General features: G+C 42.0%; 1 protein-coding gene across 2 annotated transcripts in view; it reads left to right on the top strand.

The window, feature by feature from the left end:
- sik2b (salt-inducible kinase 2b) overlaps positions 1–23,245 on the top strand; it is a 46,679-nt gene extending 23,434 nt beyond the window's left edge. Inside the window, exons 5-15 of one of the 2 annotated variants that reach the window (XM_007549384.2) lie at positions 4,557–4,681; positions 6,006–6,129; positions 9,295–9,521; positions 10,812–10,964; positions 12,114–12,272; positions 14,469–14,700; positions 14,784–15,077; positions 17,807–17,964; positions 18,722–18,835; positions 19,054–19,142; positions 20,082–23,245. In XM_007549384.2, coding sequence (XP_007549446.1) covers positions 4,557–4,681; positions 6,006–6,129; positions 9,295–9,521; positions 10,812–10,964; positions 12,114–12,272; positions 14,469–14,700; positions 14,784–15,077; positions 17,807–17,964; positions 18,722–18,835; positions 19,054–19,142; positions 20,082–20,724 — 2,318 coding nt within the window. In that variant the 3' untranslated portion in view covers positions 20,725–23,245. Of the gene's footprint in view, positions 1–4,556; positions 4,682–6,005; positions 6,130–9,294; positions 9,522–10,811; positions 10,965–12,113; positions 12,273–14,468; positions 14,701–14,783; positions 15,078–17,806; positions 17,965–18,721; positions 18,836–19,050; positions 19,143–20,081 lie in introns of both variants that reach the window. The other variant, XM_007549383.2, reaches the window with a different exon arrangement.
- The last annotated feature ends 209 nt before the right edge of the window (positions 23,246–23,454 follow it).

Here is a 23,454-nt window from a genome sequence, read left to right as displayed (position 1 = left end):
GCCTATAACTAACACAGCTTCTTAGAGAATTAGAATAATAAGTCACAATATTGTTATTTACTAAACAGAAATGTACATTATATGCATTCATTACTGGGCTGCGCATAATTTTCCACCATACTTTTTCCTTCTGTTAAACTTTGCATTAATATGGCTTGGAAAAAGAGCCATGAGCTGCCATCTTCACCAGCAATGAACTGTCGAGACAAGCTGTTGTCCCCTAATTAGGGCTGCACAATATATTTAAAATTTATCGCCATCGCAGCATTACTGCAATCACTGTTGGCTAACTTTTCCCATGCATTCATGCTTTTATACATACAAAGTGGTAAGAGTTGTTGCTTGAAGTAGTGTAAAATTGTTCTAGATGCCAGAAAGCCTGATTTCAATAAAACCTTGTTCAGATAAAAATAATGCATTTTATAGCTGTGGTGGACCACACATGATCTGGAAGCTATTTGCCATTAGCCCAAAGCAGAAAGACATTAACACTGACCGGCTGTTTGATTTTTTTTTTTCTTATCAAGTCATGATTGTTCTCACAACATTGCCTAACATTATGACATGTTTTTCCACCTCTGATTGTATTAGCCATAACATAACCATAAAATAACATTCATGTATCAACAATTCACATTTCTGTTTCACTTTTCAAACATATGACCACCTGTCGACTGACTAGTTGACCACTTTGGAGAAAGAGCAAAGGACTGCAGCTAAGAAATTATAATCCAATGCAGAGAGCCAAACCCATAAAAGTGTGTAAAAATATAGATGTCAGGACATCAGACTCTGTGTAACTTCATGTAACCCAGAGAAAATGACTTTTGTTCTTGAATGATTTCAGCCAAGTTGTGTCTTTCCCTGAAGGAAAACAACTGGGACCAATAAGAGTGAAACAGGAATTTGCTTTGCTAGTCACCCTATGTACATGTCAGACCTCAGTGCCTTTTAGTTCTTCTAACTGGAATAGCGAGGTTAACCGGAGCTTTCTTTACCGATGAGCATTTCAGCTACGTAATTTGTTTCAGTCTTTATTTTTATTCTTTTCAACTGTTTTGTTTTGTGTGTGTTTTCTTGAAGATGAAAAACTGAATACGTAATTTACCACAGCAATGATTTTCCCAAACATGCGTAGCTCACAGCTTATCTTTCCTGCATAGTAGATTAAATTTGAAGCAGCAAAACCATGAACAGAACATTACCTGACTCATGATGAGACAAAGCATGTCTGGAGCAACAGGAGATTGTACATTCGGTGCTTTTTCTGCGATCACAAGTCGGGTTGGTGGTTCGCACAGTCGACATGTCGGATTCGTGCTGTGGGTGGCTGCACACGTTTATCCTCCGAGCTACTTCCTTTCAGTTCTGGCTTTCATTATTTGGACCCAGTACAATATCGAATAAGTTTTGTCTTGTCTTGAGCGCCAGTGCTTCTGGGTTTCGAGCTCTGCAGCCCTGCCAAGCCTCCGGTCTTTCTAAAGGCCACCTCTGGTCCATCTGTATGAAGCTTAACTGGTGGTCAGTCAGAGGAAAGGTCATAGTCATGGCAGCTGCAGAGCAGAGCGCAATGGTAGCAGCAGGGAGTGCCCTTGATGTTTTCACTTCAAACATCCCCTTTTGGGTCAGGTTGACAGATTGAAGGCGATGGAAAAAGAAGTGGGGAAATGATTGAGTAAAGAGGATTAGAAGAAATAGCTGTTTAATAAATCATTATCATTACATGGTGTGTTTTTTTTTAACTGTCTAATTTGCAACTATCTAATATTCATCCCTTAGGAGTAACAAAATGGTCAGCTTGTAATTTTTTAGGTTCACATGATGAATAAAAAATAACACCTCATTAACACTCTGCCACACGCCGACCTTTATAGCCGCATTAAATCTCATTTAATTCTTCTAATTTGAAACCATCCATACATGAATGTTGTTGACGGAGCCCTAAACCCTCCAGGTATTTTTCATGGCCAGTTAGGAGATGTGGACACTGCAAACATTCACCGCTGCACGTCAACAAAAATAATTCGTCTGCGTTTTCGTATTTTATTACTGCAGTGGCAGGAAAAAGAAATTAATCATGTTAAAGCCACTCTGTCTTTTTTAATTGAGATTAGTAAAGTGAAACTTTTACGCAAGAGTCGGTTATGGTCTTCAGTTTTTAAACAACTTTTATCTGCTGATTATTTTTACTTAAATGTAGGAAAGAAATGGCTCATTAGCATCTCTTCTTCGTGTTTTGCAATATCTTTTTTATAACATGGGTACATTTTAATTTGGCTTTTGGGTTGTTTAGATTTTGAAGTATTTACATTTTTTGGTGTCAGAAAAGTTCCACTTGTTTTGATTTTGTAGTACTTTCTCCATGTTTTAGTCTCTTTGAGAGAAAAAAGTCACTATTTGAAAAAAAAAAAAATGGTATTGAAAAATAGTCTAATAGGAGCTTCTTGGTTTGTGATTTGCCTAAAATAAGTGAAAAAGCACCATAGATCGAATAAAAACCTGTCAGCTGTCCTGTGTTTAAAAGGCTGTTCCAAAAGTATAAAGTGCTAAAAAACAATTTAAATCATCTGTACACAAAACTTACCGTTAGTCTAGACCCATGCATAGGGTTTAATCTTTTACACAAACATAGTTATCAAAAACAAAGAAGAATTCTTCAAATTCATCCAGCAAACACACAATAAATCTGTTTTTTATTTTTCCAAAGTGCCGTTTCTTGCTTTTCATCTGTTTTGCGCTACAGTTTTCATGTGGTGCTGGATGCATACTGATTATAAAACCCCGCTGCTACAGTAGACGGTTTTATGTCCATGTCAGGAACAGGCCTGAAGCTGATTTAAACCTGCTAATGTGCATCTAGGGAGAAGCACTGCGGTTTGAAACAGGGAATCTGTAGGATGAGTCGGGAGAGGAAGTGGCTAAAGTTATAGGTATTTCACCAATGTGAGGAGAAAAAGGACAACCTGTTGTTAATGCAGTTACTACGGTCCACTGCCGTCCAAACTCACTGTAATTAAATCTACAACTTCAGTAACCTGGCCTGTATCAGCAGCATATGACGTAAAGTGAACTATATTTCCAGTGCAACATGTCTGATATTATGCTAATGCTGCTGTGTTCAACACCAAGACACCCCTCCTCTCCTCCACCCGCCCCAGCTACCACCCACCCTTCCCGTAGAGCTGAGACTGCTGTTGGTAGCCTACAGCGAGTGTTTGACGTCAACTCGTCTGCTCAGTATTCAGCTCCATGAAATGGGTCACAGCTTCTGACGATAAACCAGCTGCAGCTCTCCACTCTGCCTTCATCTCCCGGCTCACCTCTGCAGCAGCATCTGACTGTCAGCATATCTGTAGTAAAACCCCAACATGTCGCACTACTTTCCCCCTTCATGTCGCACCTGGTGCCACCTGCATTGCAATCGCTAAATGCTCTGATTTGACTCTCGTCTGCAGCAGTTTGATAATCTCTCAAATCGGATTCTTACATGTATTTGTTCTTGAACCTTCTGCATCTTTTCCGGGAAAGAAAAGGTTTGCAATCCGGATTTATTGCTATCATCCCCTTTCAAACTTAAAAAAAAATATACATATATTTTTTTTTTGTTTGAACTCGGAAGAGGAAGAGATTATGAAAGACAGTAAATGGCTTTGGGGATGAGTTTTATATCTACAGATCCCCACGTTAGATTAAACATGCTGTCTCAGACTATAACGTTGCATATTGAGCATGAACCCACACCACCTCTAACCCCATTATGTAAGGCAGATTTGTTCTTTTTTTAATCTGTTATTTATTTGTTTTGCAGTGCATTTTTCTGTTTATGTAACTGGTGTAGATTATGGAAAAAACAGAGGGGGTGGAAACTAAAGTGCACATGTCTGGTCCCCTGACAGCTTCCATTGATAATGGATTGCTAAGCAAGGGGTTTTTGTCTCTCTTTTTATGCTAGGTGTCATAAATCATAAAATACAACTAGCTGTGTCTGTTAAAAGGGAGTAATTATATTATTAATGAGAACAGGTCTATAGAATACGTAATTTGCATAAATAAGAGAAAAAATACAAAAGAGCAAATTTTGACAAAAAGATGACAGATGCTTTGCTTGAATGATTTCACGTTCCAATGTCGGTGCAGAGGGATTTTATTAAAAGGCAGACATGACTTTAATAGTATGTTTGTAATGGTTCCCAACGCCTCACCCCTGTTGAGATGAAAATCAAAGTTTGATTCATTCTGCACACAACCAATAGAAGCCCATAAGAGTGACCTAATGTCAGTCTCAAGGGGAGGTTGCCTCATACAAAGGTCCATTTCCTCAATGTGCAAAAATGTGGATTGCAAACTGCATTACGCAAAACCTCCTCACAGATACTTGATGTTTAAGCAACTTTGTTCTGCATGTTGGTTTTTGCAATAGATGTTCGAGGTGCTTCATCGTCTTACAAGGCAAAACCTTTTTTTTTTCCACTTTATTTGTTGCAGTATCGACTAAATGCGGGTGTTTTGAAATGATCTCTAATCTTCTTAACGTTGCTCTTTGACCCCTTTTTTAGATTTTGGGTTTGCGAACTTCTTCCAGCCCGGGGAGCCTCTGGCCACATGGTGCGGCAGCCCGCCTTATGCTGCCCCAGAAGTCTTTGAGGGACAGCAGTATGAGGGACCGCAGCTGGACATCTGGGTGAGATGACAGATTACATAACAGAAGATGGTGGTGTCACTTTGCTCTCTACTTCTTTAGTTTATCAAAAATCTCAGCTGACTTGGAGAATTGATATATTGAATGTTTTTAATGTTTGTTTGTTTTTTTTTATCTTAAATGTGTGTTAAAATAATTTTGATAAATGTATCCTGTGAAAATAACAAAAATAAAACCCGGTCTGTAGTGTTACATTTATTCATTCTGTGAAAAACAAAATCCCATCTTTCAAAATGATCATTAACAGAATCCTTTGTGGCACAATTATTGAAAGGTCAGAAAGTCTTGCATAAACAGATCTGAGCTAACTGATTTTACTTTAGTTAATTGTCTGTAGGGTCAAAGGTCGTACGGTTAAGTAACGATTTCCTGCTTACCATCATTTCTAAAATGACGTGATAAAGAGGCCCACGGTTTTAAAATGGGAAAACACAAGAGAACATCCATTTTCAAGTAAACAAGATGTTCAGTGATCAGTTAGTGAAAGGTTGCAGGTTTTACTTTACCCACCCTCTGCAATAAGTACAATTTTAAATAACTAGAATTAAGGTTGGACTCGTGTTCATCTCGTCACCCTGCATGGTGAGAAGGTTGTTCCATCTATCTTCATGGCAACCAGTTATTCATGAAGCAGAAATGGTCATTTTCTGACCTACCATCACAAATGTAAACATCCAGACTTTGCTTCTCTCTACTGTTGCTTTTGCTTTAGTCAGATGGGACTTGAGTTCTTCAGCAACTCACATTTGAGGTTGGTTTTGGTGAAAAACAGAAGATGAATATTGGGGAAAAGTATCTCAAGGCCTTCTGTTAAGTGAAGTGGTGGCTCTGTAATGCTGTGGGCCTGTTGATCTTAAAAACAAATCATTCAAAATTTTATTAGAGGCCACACCACTGTAAACATTACAAACTTTTTTTTTTTATGTAAAAACCTGATGGCCTGCACAAGAAAACTGAAAATGTGTGTCATCATTAGTTTTTTTTAAAGGGCTAATTATCCTAAGCAAGTGAACAAATCAAGACAGCAGTGATTCACTGAACACAGTCACTTCCCACGATGATGTCAGTCCCCATAACTAATTCCTACGTTCTTTTCATGTTGGCCAAAGTATTACCAGCAACGGCGCCGGTCTGTCACTGGTTTTTTAAAGACATTTGTCAATAAAGGATTTCTCACCCATCTTTAATAAATGTACGCAGATTAAAATTTGTTTTCTGAGGTGTAAACAATGCTAAGAGGATTTCAATTCCTCATATCTCTGTTTGATCCTCCTGGTTGTTCATCTTGTTCCGTCTTGTTTTGCAGAGCATGGGGGTGGTGCTGTATGTGCTGGTTTGTGGTGCTTTGCCATTCGATGGGCCCACTCTGCCCGTGCTGCGACAGAGAGTCCTCGAAGGAAGGTTTCGAATTCCCTACTTCATGACTGAAGGTGAGAAGCAACAGCTGACATATTCTGGGAGGCAGGAGAAAATGTCTGTAGTAGAGAGTGGAAATGCAGCATGAAGTCAAGGAATAGTTCCGTCTTTCAGCTACAGTAGTCAGGAGGATGTTTTGTTACATTAATTTGAAGGGGGATTCAGTACGGGGTTATGTGTGCGTGCCGGCCTCGCAGTGAGTCAGGCTGTCTCAGAACAGCCCTGCTGTTAACGGCTGTGCTAGCTCGCTGGCTGCAGATTAAGTCCAGAGCCGGAGCTGTTTATGTAACGTGGGGAAGAGCCAGTGAAGCCCTCCAGCAACTCACAGGAGACTTTGCGTGGTTTTTTTTGAGTCACCCTCCCGTCCCGTGAGACGTCTTCCTGTCCGTCCGAGTTCCCTTGTGTCTGATCCGAGAGGCTGGCGTCGCCAGTAGGGACTTTTTCTTTCTGTTCTGCTTCTTTCAAGACATGGAAGGGAATGTAGGAGTGAAAATCTCACCTCATGGGCCAAATTGAAACTCAAACCCGCCTTCTTACCCTCAGTCCAACCCCCCGTTCCCTGAACAGAGGGGAACAGAGTGTGCTGATTACTTCATCCAGAAACAGTCCATCTTGTTTTGCTGTCTCTGACTAACGCCATGGTGTGCGGTGCAGCTTGGTGCTGTAAACTCGCACCAGAACACATCAGAGCTATGCGAATACAGAGGACTTGTCAACCACACGTCTGCTTTGCTGAACAGGACCTTTGAGTACTTAGCATTAATGTGTTAGTTGAAGATCATTAACGTGTTTTAAATGCAACCAACACTAGCAAGATTCCTACACAGTCTGGAATTTAATTGCAATCCTTTCCAGGTGTGGATAAGTATGGAAAAAGAAAATAAGAGTATGGAGAAACATTTGTATTTCCAGACTTAAGCCTCTTTCTCATTATGTAAATGTTGTGTCCTTCCTTCTCTCTTTTTTTCCTTCCTTGTGTACATCATTTTGTCCTTGAGTTCTTTCCTACTCTCTCCTTTTTATTCCGTCCTCACTTCAGTCTTTCCTTCCTTTGTCCCTCCTTGTATTTCATTCATTTTTTTCCTTTCCATCCTTAAGTCCTTTCTTCTTCTTTGTTCCTTCATTCTTTTCATCCACTGTACATATGTGTCTACCCTAAGTTTACAAAGAGCTTCAATAGTTTTAAGTTACAAAATGAATGTGAAGACCTGAGAATCCTGGAAGCTTTTTACCTGGACAACATGTTGGTTTTGCCTCCCCTTTCGTCTCCCCTCACTGCAGCTCTGTCCCACTCGGGCATTCAAGTGTTAAATTGGATGGCTTTGTGGTTAGGTCATGATGGTGCGATGTTCCATCTAAGAATGGCGCATCAGTCAATCAGCCATGCAGCCCTGTGGTTTTTCAGTGGCAACAAGTTTGCAGTTTTACCTGCCCTTGGGTGAAGCAAAAGCTCTGGCATTAACTGTCGCCTCAAACGTGGCTGCAGCAAAGTCAGGTGCTTTCTGGGTCAAACAAATATAACGCTGTGAATTTGTTTTAAAGCAGGTCGCAATTGATAATCATCTGAAAGGCGGGAGTTTAATGTAAAACTGGAGTGAAGGTCACACTGTTTATGCGTCAAGTGGGAGGATAAATTTAACTTGGCTGAACTACCGAGGTGGAAAACACGGGTTGATTGCAGACCTTAGTAGATCAGCAGGTTGAATGAGGAGAATCTGCAACAGGGAGTTAATGTGGGCCAGCAGGTCCTTGGGCTTTCTAATGTGTTCTTAAGGGAAGATGGGATTTATGGCCTGATTCTTACTTTTAAAAAAAAGATCCAAAAAAAGGTTGCATGGGTTAAATATCTTGAAATTGCAATCAACAAATAGTCTTACAGTATTCCCTAAATTCAGACTTTAACTTTGGAAACTGGCCTGAAGTTTGCTATGTAAAGCAGCTTTTCTTCATATTTTCCAAGACAAATAATGAATACATTTCTAATTATGCAATGCTTCTTCTTTTACACTAGTTGTATATTTAAATTATATTTTATTTTACTTTTAGCACATCACACAGCAATCAGTTGCTTCCTGGAATGTAAACTCGCTCAAAAATCAAAAACTGGGCCATCGAACTGCTTATTTTCCTCTATATAACTTTATACAAGGGTCATAAACTGCATGTCTAAATCTGCATCTAGTTAAATGTTGGACAATCTAACAGTGTAACAGTTTCAAAGTAGAGATGCACTTATCTAAAGAATTATAAAGTCAGTTTGTGACCTTTAACCTGACAATGCAGATTACAGTCAAATTCAGTTTCTACTTCAGCAAGATGATATAAAACATGAGAACAGCTTGAAAATAATTTTATTCTGGCCTTCCTGAGAAATGGCACAGCAGAGGGGAAGTGTTTTTAGTAGTTTTTGAAACGGAGCTCCTCTAAGTTGGTCCAGATGCCTAGAAATCACTCGATAAGATGCAAACTCCAGCCTCATCTTGTTTCATTGGACATTCAGATGATTAAAAACAAAAAGTGTCCAAGAATTTCTATGTTGAAATTTTTAGCATTCACGTGTGTAGAGTAATGCTGCAGAATAAATTGTACATGTTAATGTCTTGAAGAGCATAATCTTAAAGGTGTTTCTAACAAATGACAAATCCAGTAATCTTAAGTTGTTGTGAGGTTTTCAGATGCATTACAAGAAAAAAAATATATATATATATATATATATATATATATATTCCAACTGATGCAAATAAGACTTGGCAAGCGGAAGAATGATTGCAGCGATTTTACTTATGAGTCCACCGGTTCTGATTCAAGACAAGAATAGTGGAGTAAATGTTGGAAAGATGCTGAGTGGCAGGCGGGAATGCAGGGTGCAGCCAAGGGAACCGTAATCCTGTTAACAGCCCAGCTGTGTCTGACGTCAAACTCATCAAGCCACCAACTGGAGGTGAGGAGCTCTCATTAGGAGGGAAGGAAGGTGGAAAATCCTGAGAGCAACTAAGACAAGAATACAGCCGGTTTTTCTTGAACCCTCATTTTCACCTCACTTCATCAGGGCTGCTTGTGGCATTTATTCCCGTTTATCATGACTTGTAAAAATGGTTCTTTCATTTGATAATGCACTGGTCTTAAAATAGAGAAAAACTTTTTGTGCTCTTTATGATTCCTCGATCCCCTTCTTTTAGACTGTGAGCACCTGATCCGCAGGATGCTGGTGCTGGACCCGTCCAAGCGTCTGTCTTTGGCCCAGATCAAGGAGCACAAGTGGATGGCTCTGGATGTTCCTGTGCAGAGGCCGGTTCTGTACCAGCAGCCGCTGTCTGCAGAGGGCGAGGTCGGCGTCGGAGAGTACAGCGAGCAGGTCCTCCGCCTCATGCACAGCCTCGGCATCGATCAACACAAGACCATAGAGGTAAGGAAGGGCCAGGCGTGAGCTGCGTCACTCTGCATATGTTGATGCAGCGCAGTCACTTTATTTCCAACAATTTTATAAAAGTTGAAAACTTTACCCGATTGTGTTTTTTTCTCATTATATCTGTAAAATTAAAGATAAAAAAAAATTCCTAATCTTATCAGTGTATTTTTTTTTATAACTGTTATAAATCAATGTTTATGCAAGTAATGGATTGCATGATTATTATAAGTGAACTGATCATTTTTGCTCAGCCAGAAACATGATTGTAGAGCTAGGTGCACTGCTGTCATGGATGGATGCTTTAGCTCAGAACACAGATGTAAGAAACGACACAAAAACACTGACTGAACCTGCATAGTGGAAATAGTGAAAATTCATGTGCAATGACTAAACCATGTTATCAATATTGACCAAAAATAATTGTGATTATGGTGGTTTTTTAATATTATATCAGCCCGGGAGTGTGAGCTTTACGATTCAGACTAAAAACAGCTTTCAGACCCTTTGGAGCGTCAACCAGTCATCATTTTAAGAACCTACTTTTTTTTACATCAATGTAAAAAATTAACTGCTACAATTTTAAAACTTAGACATTTTTTGTCACAATAACAGTTTATTTCACTTTTGTTCCAGCAAATAATGTTGACATAATTGGTATTTTTATGTAATTTGTTGATATTTGGACAGTTTGTGGAAGATTTTGCCTCTAAACCAAAATTATTTTTAACTTGGCAAAATTGAAGAAAGAGACAACTTACGATCCAATGCGTACCAAACATGTTTTTAAGCACGGAGGAGGTAGTATTATGGTGGGATTTCTGGCTGACGAGAGCCGCTCATTGAAACCAAAGTACATGGTAGGAGAAATGCACAAGCTCAAGGAAAAATGTAATAATATAAAAATAGGAAGAATGGTGTGAAGATCACTGAATTACAGTCTGAATTATTCTGCACCAAGCAACTGACTGTCTAATCTGTCGGGATTATCTGAACCTGCATGCTGTTCTCAGTCTGTTCTGTCCAGACTGTAATTTATGCATACTCTGGGTTTTTCATCATGCTCCTTTAACACACAGTCTGTGGGCTGTATTTTTATCTACCCTCTGCTCTCCATCTTCTGCAATAACCCAGTTTCACACGGGGATGATTAAAGAATAATCTCATCAGATCTTAGAAGCTGTCACATTTAAGTCATCTTTAAAAAAAAAACAAAAAGAAAACAGGAGTGTGAACTTGAATGAACTTCAGATGCAGACTCCAGCGCTTATCCTGTCTGTCATCCTCCAGTCTCTGCAGAACAAAAGCTACAACCACTTTGCTGCTATTTACTACCTGCTGGTGGAGCGGCTCAAGGCACATCGCTGCAGCTTCCCTGTTGAACAGAGGCTCGATGCTCGCCAGCGGCGCCCCAGCACCATCGCTGAACAAACCGTCATCAAGGTAACGGCAGAGCTTCAGAGCATCTGAATAATGCGTGCTGATTAGTATCCCTGCCTCTCTGATCAAAGCTGCGTTATTCACACCTGCACCCTGGAACAAATGGACAGAGACGGCCCAATAATTTATTTATCCATCTCTTCTGTGCTCTCTCTCGCTCAGCCTTGATCTTAACGCGGTACCCTCGGTTACATTATTCATTATTTTGCCGTCTGTGAACACTTCTCAAATCCCAGGGAAACTTGTCTTTAATTTGCCTCACCGTTTAGGATGCAGTTCTTCTCTGTATGAACCTTTAACATTAAATCTACGGCAGTGGTTTTATGTGTATTACCCTATACTTCCTGGCTGTAAATTACATGCGGAACTACTGAGGAGAATTGTAGCATGAATAGAGATTTATATGAGGCTGTCAAAATTGTTTATGGTCACAAATTTGGTTTCTCTTAAAGTTTCATTAACATTTACCACAAGGCTAATGATTTATTTAAATTGTCTATTACTAAAAAAATGACATTATTCTCTAAATTAGTGCCTATCACGTCTCTTTCCTCTGCTTTGAGATTTCATGGCAAACCTTTTCTTAATTAGTTTTAAGTTGTATCATCAGCACATAAAATGAACTTTAGACTGTGATCCATTACAAATATATTTTATCACTGATCAGGCTTTTTCCAGTTTTCTTTGTCGTCTGACCTGCTGATTTTGTTTTTGTTTTATTTATGAATACCTTTAACGAGAGAAAAATGTGCTACAGGTTGTTTGGTTGAGGTTGAAGTCCCAGAGAAAATGAGGGAATTATAAATCGCTGTTGTGATGCATTAGTTCTTAGCCTGATTTTGGTGGTGCTCAATCTGTTCAATCTGTGGCCGATTGGTAAATTTCCATTTTTGATCGATATAAAAAGTTTAGGGTTGAGCACAGAACTTTGTGGTACACCACAGGTAACCGTCATTAAGTCAAAATCTGCTTTAATTATCTGATCATTCTGACATCTGTAGTTAGAGTAACTTTTATTAAAGCATGTGTGATTCCTATATTACTATATTTCTCCTGCTTTTTTTAGCAGCAGTCCTGATTTAGCTTAGTGTTATAAAAATTGTTAACATTACTGACACATCTTTCTGTCTTTGCATTTCTTCCACCTCACAGTCCACCAGCGGTTCAGCACAGGTGGGGCTGCCACTGCAGGGCGTACGCTTGTTGCGTCCCCCCACCGTTCCCCAATCCACCTCCGACGCCTGCAGCTTCCCCCAGACGGTGTCTCCTCTGGAGCAGAACTTCATGGTGGAGGACATCGGCACGCCCAAAGTAGGTCCAAGATGGTGCATGAGGGCGTGTTTCTGTTGGTGTCTCTGCCTCCATGTCACGCCTAATTCACACTTGTTTTTAAGTATTAGTTTGAACAGTCAGTATCAGCTTGTGACTTATTTTGATAGCTGTGTTCACTCGGGGTGAACCAGACTTGTGCGTGCGTGTGTGTGTGTGTGTGTGTGTGTGTGTGCGTGTGTGTGTGCGCGCACCAGACTCCTTTGAGGTTTGGAGCGTCGACCTGCCTGAGTGCAGCTGACATGTCCTCTTATGTAAGCACTCAGCCACATTCACATCAGACAGGGCAGCTGCCTGTCCTGCACGGCTCCACACACACTGTGCTCTCCTTTTCATCAATGCCAACCAGCGACCTTTACCTCCAGGCCTGCTGTTTCCCTGACCTCCTGTTACAGAACATAGACACAGTTCATCTGTCGCGACGGTTCCACACACCTTCAGGCTTGCACCGAATGCTCAGTTAAAGCTTTCTTTTCCATCTTACCCCCCTCTTCACAGCTTCAATAAAGAATGAATTGTAAGTTGCTCCGCCTGTGTGTGTGTGTGTGTGGGGGTGTGTGTTTGTGTGTGTGGTAAGCAGAACGAAGCGGTAAGTAAGGGGGCATGTTATCTGCGTGAATAGAGTCTGGTTATGTAAGCGGTCCTGTGATGATGATGTGACCTAATGCGGAGCCGAGTGAACACACATGGACAGGAAGCCGCTGCGCTACCCTCCGCGATCTCGCCGCCCAGACTTCCCGCCCCTCAGCCAACAAATCGTTTTTTTTCTTCCTCGCCATTGGGCAATCTTCCTCCTCCTGTTTCTTTTTTTAACTGCCCCCCTCTTTTCATTCAGTTTCGTCGTCCTCCACTCCCTTCGATCGTTTCACCTCTGTATCCCCTTGACCTGCCGCTTCTTTGTGTCTCAGCTCTCAATGTGTTTTTTATTCGACGTGCGTCTGGTAGATAACAGCATTCCTATCTCGGCACACTAAAGAAAGCATATGTGGATCTGGGCAAAGCTGCTCTTTCTAGATCAACACCAGGCTTTGTTGTTACTGCAGCAGTCAATACAGATGATCTATGTGTGTGACTGCATACTGGCTTTCAAAATTACTCATAACCCTTGAACTGTTTCATGTTTTGCCACATTAACAACCAAAAAGCTCAGTGCAATAAAAAAGATACTTGTATTCAGTTTTTTTGTTTTGCAGATGCAAATCTAAAAAGATCTTGTGGCACATAGTTCAGTCCATCATGTGAACAACTGCAAACCTACTAAGAAACCCAGAGGATTTCTTAGTATCCATTTGAACCCTGTGAAGCTGCAGGGTTCAAATGGGTTCTGGAAATCCTTGAAAATACTTGAGTTTCAATTAGATGTTCTCAAGGTTTGGAAAATTCTTCATATTCAAACTGTGCAGTTTTGCAATAAATCTCATCTAATGTTTTAATAACATTTGAAAACATTATTTACAATTGACACAAAAGTTACAAAAAGAAGTTTTAAATATTTTTTTAAGTTTTCTGGCATTTAGCAAATAGAAGTAATTTAGATATTTTTAACTGACCTAAAACAAGAGACGTTTGATCTAATTTAACTTCAGACTGAGAAAAAAGAAATTGTTGTCTTACTAGGAGGTGTACGTAAGTATCTGGTTTCAAATTTATGTTGTGTTTAAACACTTAATTTGAGCAGGAAGGTCATGACCTTAACACACAATGTTTAGTTTGAGCCAATGGGAATAATATTGATCTGTTTAATTGAAACATAAGTTGTCTTATATTTTATACATTAAAACTACTTAATTAGTTTTTTGTGTAGTAAGCGCTGCATGTAGCTTACTTCAGGTGCTTTGGTTTGTTGAAAGAGAAATGTAATGTTTTGGCAGATTTATAAATTGGTATGTGTTCACAACACACCATCCCCACCCTTCAACATGATGGTGGCAGCATCATGCTGTGGGGATTGGTTTCTTCATCCATCTTGTCAGAGTCGATGGGAAAGATGGATGGAGCTAAACACAGCAGTCCTAGAATAAAACCTTTGATAAAACGTGAGAAAGATCAAGAAGTATTAACTCTTTTGCAGGATGTTATCTAAGCCTCGTTCAAACCCTTTATTTTTCTGTTCCCGTGTTTTGTGGCCTACAGTTTTAGCCGTGCAGTCATTCTTCTGTCTCTCTTTCTCCATCTTAGGTGAACGGCTGTCTCCTGGACCCCCTCCCTCCCACCACTGTCCTCCGCAAGTCCTCTACCTCATCGCCCAGCAACATGATGGAGACATCGATTGATGAGGGCATCGAGACCGAGGAGCCGGACGCAGAGGACGATCCCGCCCACCTGCTTTCGGCCTATCAGACGGCTCGATTCGGCCAGCGGCGGCACACCCTGTCTGAGGTCACCAACCAGCCAGGACCTTCAAATCAAGGTTTGACGTCACGTTCACGTCTAATAACAGAAACAAAGTGTCCATCAGGATCCCTGATCTCACTGGAAAACACGTCTTCTCAGGTAAATTGTTCAGTCTGGGGCACAACCCGTCCATGGGAAGCGTCGACTCGGATATTGGCTACGACATGGGCTCGGCGCACAGTGACCTCGGCCTGCTGGAGGACTCCCCGTCCCTCAGCGAAGTGATACCGGCCAGCGGCTCCGCCGCCAGCTGCAGCCCTGCGCCTTTCATGATGGCGAGGCCCCCGAACCCAGCAATGGCTGCCCTGACATCCCAGCACCGGGAGACGCACAACCGCTCCCCGATCAGCTTCAGAGAAGGACGCCGCGCATCCGATACCTCCCTCACGCAAGGTCAGAGCCAACAGGGTTCAGTTATTTCCTCAATTTGTTTTTTGCGAGCAGACAGACTACATTTACTCTACAATGAGTGAAAATCTTTTTAGATTTAAAAGTAGGCCTTAATTTAAGGCAGAAGTCTCAAACCCGTCCTCCAAGGGTTACTGTCCTGCTTTTTTAGTTTTTCTCTGGTCCTTCACACCTGAATCAATTGGTTGGGTTAAGTCCTTGGGTTGTGAGTAGGTTTTACAAATGACCCAAACTGGTTCTGAAGTACGAGAGTCTGAAACCCTTCACTGATTTACCAATTTTGCTGTCCATACCTAAGCAATGTTTATATTGAAGCTTTAAAAATCTTTATCTTCAGAGGGTGTTTTATTGCCTATAATCACATGCAAACATTGAAAACGATATAAAGGATTATAAAACAGTGAAATGGAGGTGTCTTAAGAATAAAGACATTTGCACCTCCCTTTTCAACCCTTTTGAGAAACGAAAGTCAGACTCACCTTCTTTTATCCCATAATAATGCAAAACATTCCTTGCAATTATACAGACGAACCAAATTCAATAGAGAAAAGCTCGTCTAATTACATTGTGCTGAAAGCATCGAGCAAAGTGTCAAGGAACTTTATTTAAACAAACCAGACCTGCCTCATCGTAATGAACCAAGTACAGAGTGAACTCCAGATTTAAAGGCAGCTAATTAAAGTTATGGGAGCTGGTTTTACCTCCATTTATTCTCTGAGCTGCAGAAAAGATCATTTTTCCACTTGTGTATTAATTTGTAAGGCAAAACAAGGTAGCTAACACTAATTGGAAGGTCCTCTCTATTTTTTACTCTCCAGATTGATTTAAATCTAATTGAAAATGAGTTTTATTCTGATAGCTCACAGTGCCTTGTGAAAGTATTGCAACTTTTCACATTTTCTCATGTCAGGCATCACACATTGATGTATTTCATTTAACGTTTACACCAACAAACAGAAGACCTGCAGCTGTAGCAGCAAAGAGTGATTGTGCAAAGTACTGACTCGGGATTGAATACAAATGCACACCCTACTTTGTGTTGGTCTGTCGCATAAAATCCCAAAACGATGTGCTAAAGTTTGTGATGGTAACAGGACAAAATGTGACTGTAGCTTCCTGCAGTTTTAAAGCGTCTCACCGTGAACTAGAGCTGAATCTGTTGGAGAACAACGTGACGTGCAACTGAGTTCACTTTGATTCTTCAAGTCTCAAAGTGAAGATGGAGGAACTTTGATCCTCGTAAAGACACTCCCACAGCTCCTCCCTCAACCCTTCACACTTTCAGACACACACATGTGTATTTTATATGTATTTAAAATCATGTATATGTGTTTATGTCGTTAGACCGTCTGAGTGTCGCTCCCCTCCTCTTTCACATGCCATTTTTTCCCTGCTCCCTCTTCCCGTCTCTCATCCTCTCGGTTTCTCTTGACGACGACAACGGCAATGATTCACCTTGTGAATCAGATGCACATTTGAAGGTTTCAGCCCACATATTCCTGTCTCTCTTTCCCTCTTTCCCTCCCAATACCTCCACTCTCCTTTAAACTCACTTTCTGTCTCGGTGCTGCTTATTCCCTCTCTTTCCAAAAGCTGCAGTCTCTAGGTTTTTTTTCTTCTGCACATCAGAGGAAAATAGAAGCCAAAACACAAGGAGGGGGGTTTGCTAAACAACCTCCATTTACCTTTTAGTTTTTAATAGTTTCTTTTTTTTATTTTTTCACTTAATTATGTGCCTCCTGGTTGTAAATCACCTGTATTAAGGCCAAGTGGAGCCGATTTTACTCCGAGTTAAAAATATGGATCTTCCCCGGCTTAGCTCTGACAGGCTGCAGTGTGCACTCCCAGTTGGTGTTTGCAGTTATTAATTTATTTTCCATAATCTTCTTTGGAGGGTGTTGATGCTGCGGATTCTTTTGCGTCAGACTGCTGACTCCGGTTTTAAATAACTCCCACCATCTCAGTGAGTCAGGTCCCATCGTTCACAGCCCAGGTTCGTCACCACTGGATGGAACTTATCAGAGCTGTTTGCTGTTTCTCACACACACACACATACACACACACACACACGCACACACACACACATACTGACTCGTGTGTGTATATTACACACTCAGCTGACGTCCATCCAGTGTCGGTAAGATCGACAAACCCTCCACAGTCTGACGTCAGAGAGGATTAGGCCTGTTTCTGTAAAAGGATGGAGCCAGAGCTGGAGGTTCAAGTCACAGTTGAGTTTATAGAAACAAAGACTTGATTTAGACTCGGGTTCGTTCATCTTTTAGTCATGTAATCAATGATGAAATTAAGACGGTATGTAAGCCACATTCTGCCGCTTCGAAAGGTGTGTTTGATTTTTATTTTTTTGGCCGGAGGCTGTGGATCGTTTCTAACCATAGAGACATGTTTGTCTTTCCCAATTAACTCTGCATCCGATGAGTGTGAGACATTTCAAAAGCTACTGCGACATTTTATTTTCTACCTTTTGAGCAGCCATTATTTCAAACCCTTACACAGGTCATACCTCTTTATTCTGAAATTTTACAGAATTTTTTTTTTTTTTTTTTTTTTTTTTGCGTATTAAATTATCCGTCAGTAAAGTTAACATAATCCTTGGATGTTTTGAGCTGAGATTTGACTCAGAGTTGTAAAAATGCTGGAGGTTTTCTTGTTGAAAATTGTTTGAATCCGTTCTGTTTGGTTTCTGCTTTCAGGTCTGGTGGCGTTCCGGCAGCATCTCCAAAACCTGGCGAGGACCAAAGGCATCTTAGAGCTGAACAAAGTCCAGATGCTGGTGGAGCAGATGGGCTCTGGAGACGGGGCCGTCTCCGGCCTCCTGGGACCACAGCATCATTTGCACAACCTGCTGGAGGTTAGTTCTCTACAGAGTCTTTATTTTTATTTTTTTCCCCCCAATAACCAGTTCTCAGATTCACCCCTGCATCCCTCCTGATTTAATATTGTACATAAAAAAGTAATAATCGCACACAAGCAGCCGGGTTGTTGTGTAACCCCGGGAGAAGCAGCCAACTCCGGCTTGTTTACTGTCTCCCGTCCCCCTGGAGCTCCGAGCCCCGGCCAAAATGAATGCAGCCATTGTTGAAATGCGTCGGACTCGCCCATAGAAATGACAAGAACTACAATCACACGCACAAAAAAAAAAACCTAGGCAAACACACTTAAACACACTTATACACACACACTCACACAACAAAACAGGAACCGTCCGAGAAACGGAACCGTTGCTGTCTTCTAAACAAAACCCCAAATGAGCACAAACAAGATCTCCTTGTTTTGTTTTTTCTTTCTTGTTTGTTTATTTTTTTTGTCCATGTTCATTATGCAATAAAGCTTCTCTTTGTTGCCTATGACCCTTGAAGCCCCATCATCCTTTTAATTAGCTTTCATTCCATTTACCTAATGTGAAATCCCTCTGGTGCGCACCATTTAGGGAAAGGCATCAGGCCGATGAGTCGCCACGCAGGCATCTGTGCAGGGGAAAGCAAAGCTAACTCGTCGAAGCTACACGAAGCGTCCAGACCCTGACGCCGCGTTTATTATTTGACGGAGGTGGGCAGGGAGGATCTGTGGGGATTTTTGTTTCCAATGCTTTATGTTTTTAATTGAAGGGCGAGGCCTGCAAACAGCAGGAAGGCCTAGCTTTATACCCAGGTGAAGCCCAGCCGCCTCTCCTGTCCCGCAGACAGAGTTTGGAAACACAGTACCTCACACACAGGCTGCAGGTACAGTCACCATTACTCACTGACCGGTTTTACAAGCTCACACATGTTTATACTCGCCGCCCGGCTGTAGCATTACGCTGCTGTGCCGAGTAGTTGTTGACGTCATTCGCAAATTAAGAAACTACCTAAAACAACTGAAGATTAGCATCACATTTTGCAATGATTATAGTCGTAATTATTAGTTGCAATGTCAATTTTTTTTCTTTTTTGCCCAGAAGGCCAACATCTTGGCAAACAGTCCTGCTAGCTGTCAGATTTTCTGTAAGGAGACTCCTCGAAGTTTAGAGCAGCAGCTGCAGGAACACAGGTAAAAACAAAGATGTCTCCTCTGAGCTCTCTTCTTCTTCTCTGAATCCCTGGTCATTTCTGTTCACAGAACCTTGCAAAAGTATTCAAATCCTTAAATCCTTTCACTAATTGTGTCACACAAAATCTGCTGCTAGTACAAATGTTAGCCTTGCCCTCCGCGAATCTGCAAGACAGACAGGAATAAAGTTGGTGTTAGAAAAAACATGAAGGGAAACATGCTCTACTCTACATAAAGCTTAATACAAAATGTTTTGTGTGATGGAAAACTAACTCTGTATATCACCCTGAACACACCATCATGCCCAAAGTCAAACTTGGTGATGGTTCACGCTGTGGGGAAAGACGTTCCTTAACAGAGACAGAGATGGGGGGAAGATGAATGGAGATAAATATTGGGCAATCCAGTTAGATGCTTCAAAATACTTGAAACATCACGGTCCAGTCAAATCTGGTGTAAGACTTGAAAATCATCCAGAATTGCAGCATTTAGCGAAGCAGATCTGTCAGAATTGTGAAAACGTGTAGAAGTGCTTCAGCACGGCGTTTCTGCAGGAACCCAAGCCTGGTGGACGGACTGATGCTCCATTTTGTTCAGCATCATCCATGTTGCTGTGCTGATTTCATGCCGAGCATTTTTTTTTATTTTTATGTTGCCTCTCATGTGATTCTAATGAGCAGAGCCGCTTTAAGTAGCTGCTTTGTTTCAGTCCCATGAACATTTTTAACACATTTCTATGAACCGTTTCCTTCATATTAAGGCGTTCCCAACTCTATAGCTATAGCTCTTCATCCTTCTTTGTGTTGGATTGATTTTTTTCTTATAAAACACACATACAGCAGTTTAGTGATTTATATATTTAGTTCCCCTTTTTCTGCATTTTCTGCTTGTTTTTTTTTATTTAAAATGCTTTTGTGCTAATTTGATGCCTCCTTCCAGACTGAACCAGAAGAGGATGTACCTGCAGCAGCAGTCGCAGGGAATGGGCCTGCAGGCCTACTTCAACCAGATGCAGATAGTTGAAGGCTCCTATCCTCCGGTCGGCCCCTCTATGGACCCCGCAGCACCTCCGGGCCCCCCGCAGGGCCCCGCCATGCCAGCGGGCGGCCAACAGCTGCAGCAGCCAGGCGGCTCTCAGGCCGCCGCCCCTTTCGGCCACGCCCTCAGCCTGAGCCCCTTACTGGAGCCGGGGGAGGGCGTGGTTTACGACCCCTACATGAGCCATCACCACTACACCCAACATCTGCCTCACGGAGCCCACCTCCACCCCCAGCTCCACCACCAGCTGCCTCAAGATGCTTCCAGCTGCGGCCTGGGCTTCAGCTTCCCTCCTGGCTGCGAGCAGCCCGTCCTCGGGCCCCCTCCTGAGGCTCTTCCGCCAGACCAGTACGAGCTGTCCATGAACCCCCCCTCGCTGCTGCATCCCGCTCCAGGAGAGGCGGAGGCCAGGGCCATGCCCGGGATTCTGGGCGGGCCAGCCCAGTCAGACAGCCTGGGGATGAGTGAGCTGCCCGCTTCTCTGCTGGACAGCGAGATGATGGAGACCGTGGACTCCCAGCAGGGCTTCGTACTGGTCAACTGAACCCAGCCAGAGGAGGTTATTGTTGTTCCTAGAGAGCAGTGTTAAACAGCGACGCAGCATTAAGAGCAGGGAGAACGGAGATGTAAGCGGAGGTCGTAAGCGTAGCAGCAGGGAAGGAAGTGTTCACTTTTGTGCAACTAATAGAAACTTCATTTCTTAGTTGTAAGAAGCCTCAACATTTGTACCAAAATCCTCCCTCAACCTACCTCCCTTTCTCCTTCTGCAACCCCCTGTTGTAGTTCTCGTCTGCCCTCGCAAGGCAGCAAGGAGGCCTGTCGCCGTGCCGACGCGGCGAGGCTGCTGTCGCCATATGCGCTGACCGGCGGAGGGGATGCCGCAACATTTCGCCTAGAAATGGTTTGAGAGCAAACTAATTTAGGGACTTGAAACTGAACGGCAACCAAAAGCACAAAAAGGCTGGTTGTGCTTTTCGTACTTCAAGTTACCGTTGACGACAATAAGGCGGGTTTCTGAATGAGACTTCTGTGGACTTTTATTCAATTTGTTTGGAGAAGATGGGGGAGGGAGCGAACCAAGTGAGCAGGAGAAGATGGCCCTCGTTTATCACGGTACCACAAATATTAATGCAAATTCAAGTGATTCAAGCTGGTGTTTTTGTGCAGTTATATTACCATGGTCATCAACAGGTTTTAACACTATCACTTTGATACACAAAAATGTAACAAATACCTGCTATGGTGTTACGTTTCTTAACCGTTAAGGACATATAGTTTCTTTTTCTTTTTTAATTTTGTGATGTTTGATTCATAAATTCTAACTACTGATCTCAAGCTATTTCCAACACTACTGATTGCTGTCCCAGTTCCAGTTCACCCATTACCATGATTACCAGTTCAGCGGAGGCGTGGCTCTTGCCTTCGCCTGGTAAATGAGGGCTGATGTCGATTCAACGCGGAAAGTGGAGGGTTGGAGTTGAACGTGTGTTTCTGTGGCAATACCGAAGCAATATTAATCCTGAATGTTGAGGTTGCGAGGGGGGGTCGCGAACGGAAGCCTCCGATTGGTTCCCCAGCCACCTCCAGGTCAGCGGTGACGTCACTGGAGCGGATGATGTAAGCGGGAGATAATCTCACCTCTGTTCGCGCTAGGAAACGTTTCATGGAGGTTACTGTGGCAAAGTCGGAGAAACTGGTTAGTTTTTTCCAAAAATAATCATTTAGGGTATTAATTTAATCAAAAATGAATACTGTATTTGCCCCGCAAACAGCAAAAGTTATCTTTTTAAGGTATTCTGTAATCAAATCAGAAACAGTGTTTTTAGATTATTTTTTTTAAACCTTTTGCACAGTACTTGTTTTAGAGATTATTTCTGGTTTACTTCCTCTGCTCCAGTCATGCCTCTGCTGTTGTTTTTTTTTTGTTTATTTTGTTTTTAAATAAATAACCCCTTAAAGATTTCCTGAGTGGATTCTCCCCTTTGACGTTGCGGCTGCTGCAAGATGAAGCCCAGCATCCTTCAGCTAACGGGGAATCTCAATCGTTTCCTCAGCCTATCTCAATTTTTTATTTTTTTTATTTTACTTTGACGGCACTCAGACTGTGTTCGCTCTACTAGATATAACTCTGACAGATGATCAGTCGTCATGACAGCAGTTGAGATGAGATTACGGTACTGCGACCATCTGCCAGACCGTGCGGCTTGTGGTGGTTTGTGGTTAAACTGTAGGAAGGTTTGGAGTCGGATCCAGCAGCAGAACCAAGGTGTTCGCTCAGATTTGTCTGACCCGGAGTTGAAACTGACAGTTGAACCGTCAACAAAAGCTGGTCTGGCCTTGGTTCATGTGCGGGGAGTTTGAGTAAATCAACCCAACGATAAAAGTTAAATTAGCTCATTTGTTTGACCAACTTTTTTTTTTTTTTTATTAGGATTTATCGACCAACAAAAGTAGCATGTAACTGTGAAGTGGAAGGAAACAGATAAGTGGTTTTTAAACGCATCAACAAGCCTTGATCTGAACCATTTCACCATCCATTTCCCATCGACTGGCCAGCTTTCTTGTCCCAGCTAAAGAGCAACGTCCTCCCAGCATGATACTGCCACCAGTGGGTCTACCCAGGGCTTTGAAGAAAAATGTTTTCAAGTTTTATATCTTATTTTATTAACGAAAATGATATTTACAAAAATGGCAGACCGGATTTGAAGAGACTAATAGTTTCTTATCAAGGCATCAGAATAAAGGGGGCTGAATACAAACGGTGGTGGCAACATCATGCTACGGGGTTGCAGGGACAAGGAGCCTGGAACAACTGTGTGCTTCTTTGTGTTGAAAATCTGTCGTTGGATTGTGATTCGAAACCTTTTGTAAGGTTGACTGAACAGCAGCTCTTTGGCTTATTTGGTCACTTACTTGGTTTTTAGTACCTTCAACAGACTCGGCTGACCAGAATGAATTGCAGGCCTGTTGCAACATTCGCTTCGTAGTCGCATTAACAGTTCCACCCTTCACTTTACAAACTCGGCATGTTGCTCTTGTCGTAATCCAGCCATAGTTTGACGGGGGGAAAAAAAGCTCACACCCAGTTTGTGGGTTTAAATGTCCATTAGATAGAAATAAGGACTGAAGCAAAAAATAATTGAGGCTTGGCGTAAGAGAGGGAGGGGGAGTTGCCTTTGTGAATGGTCAGACTGAAAGATCTACCGGAGGAGCTTGGGAGGTTGAACACTGGAGCACTTTCACTACAGGGAAGAAGAGATGGAGGAGAAAAAGG

This window comes from Poecilia formosa, unplaced genomic scaffold (genome assembly GCF_000485575.1).
Source record: "Poecilia formosa unplaced genomic scaffold, Poecilia_formosa-5.1.2 Scaffold31, whole genome shotgun sequence".
Taxonomy (NCBI): domain Eukaryota; kingdom Metazoa; phylum Chordata; class Actinopteri; order Cyprinodontiformes; family Poeciliidae; genus Poecilia; species Poecilia formosa.
This window is presented reverse-complemented; position numbering and strand designations above follow the sequence as displayed.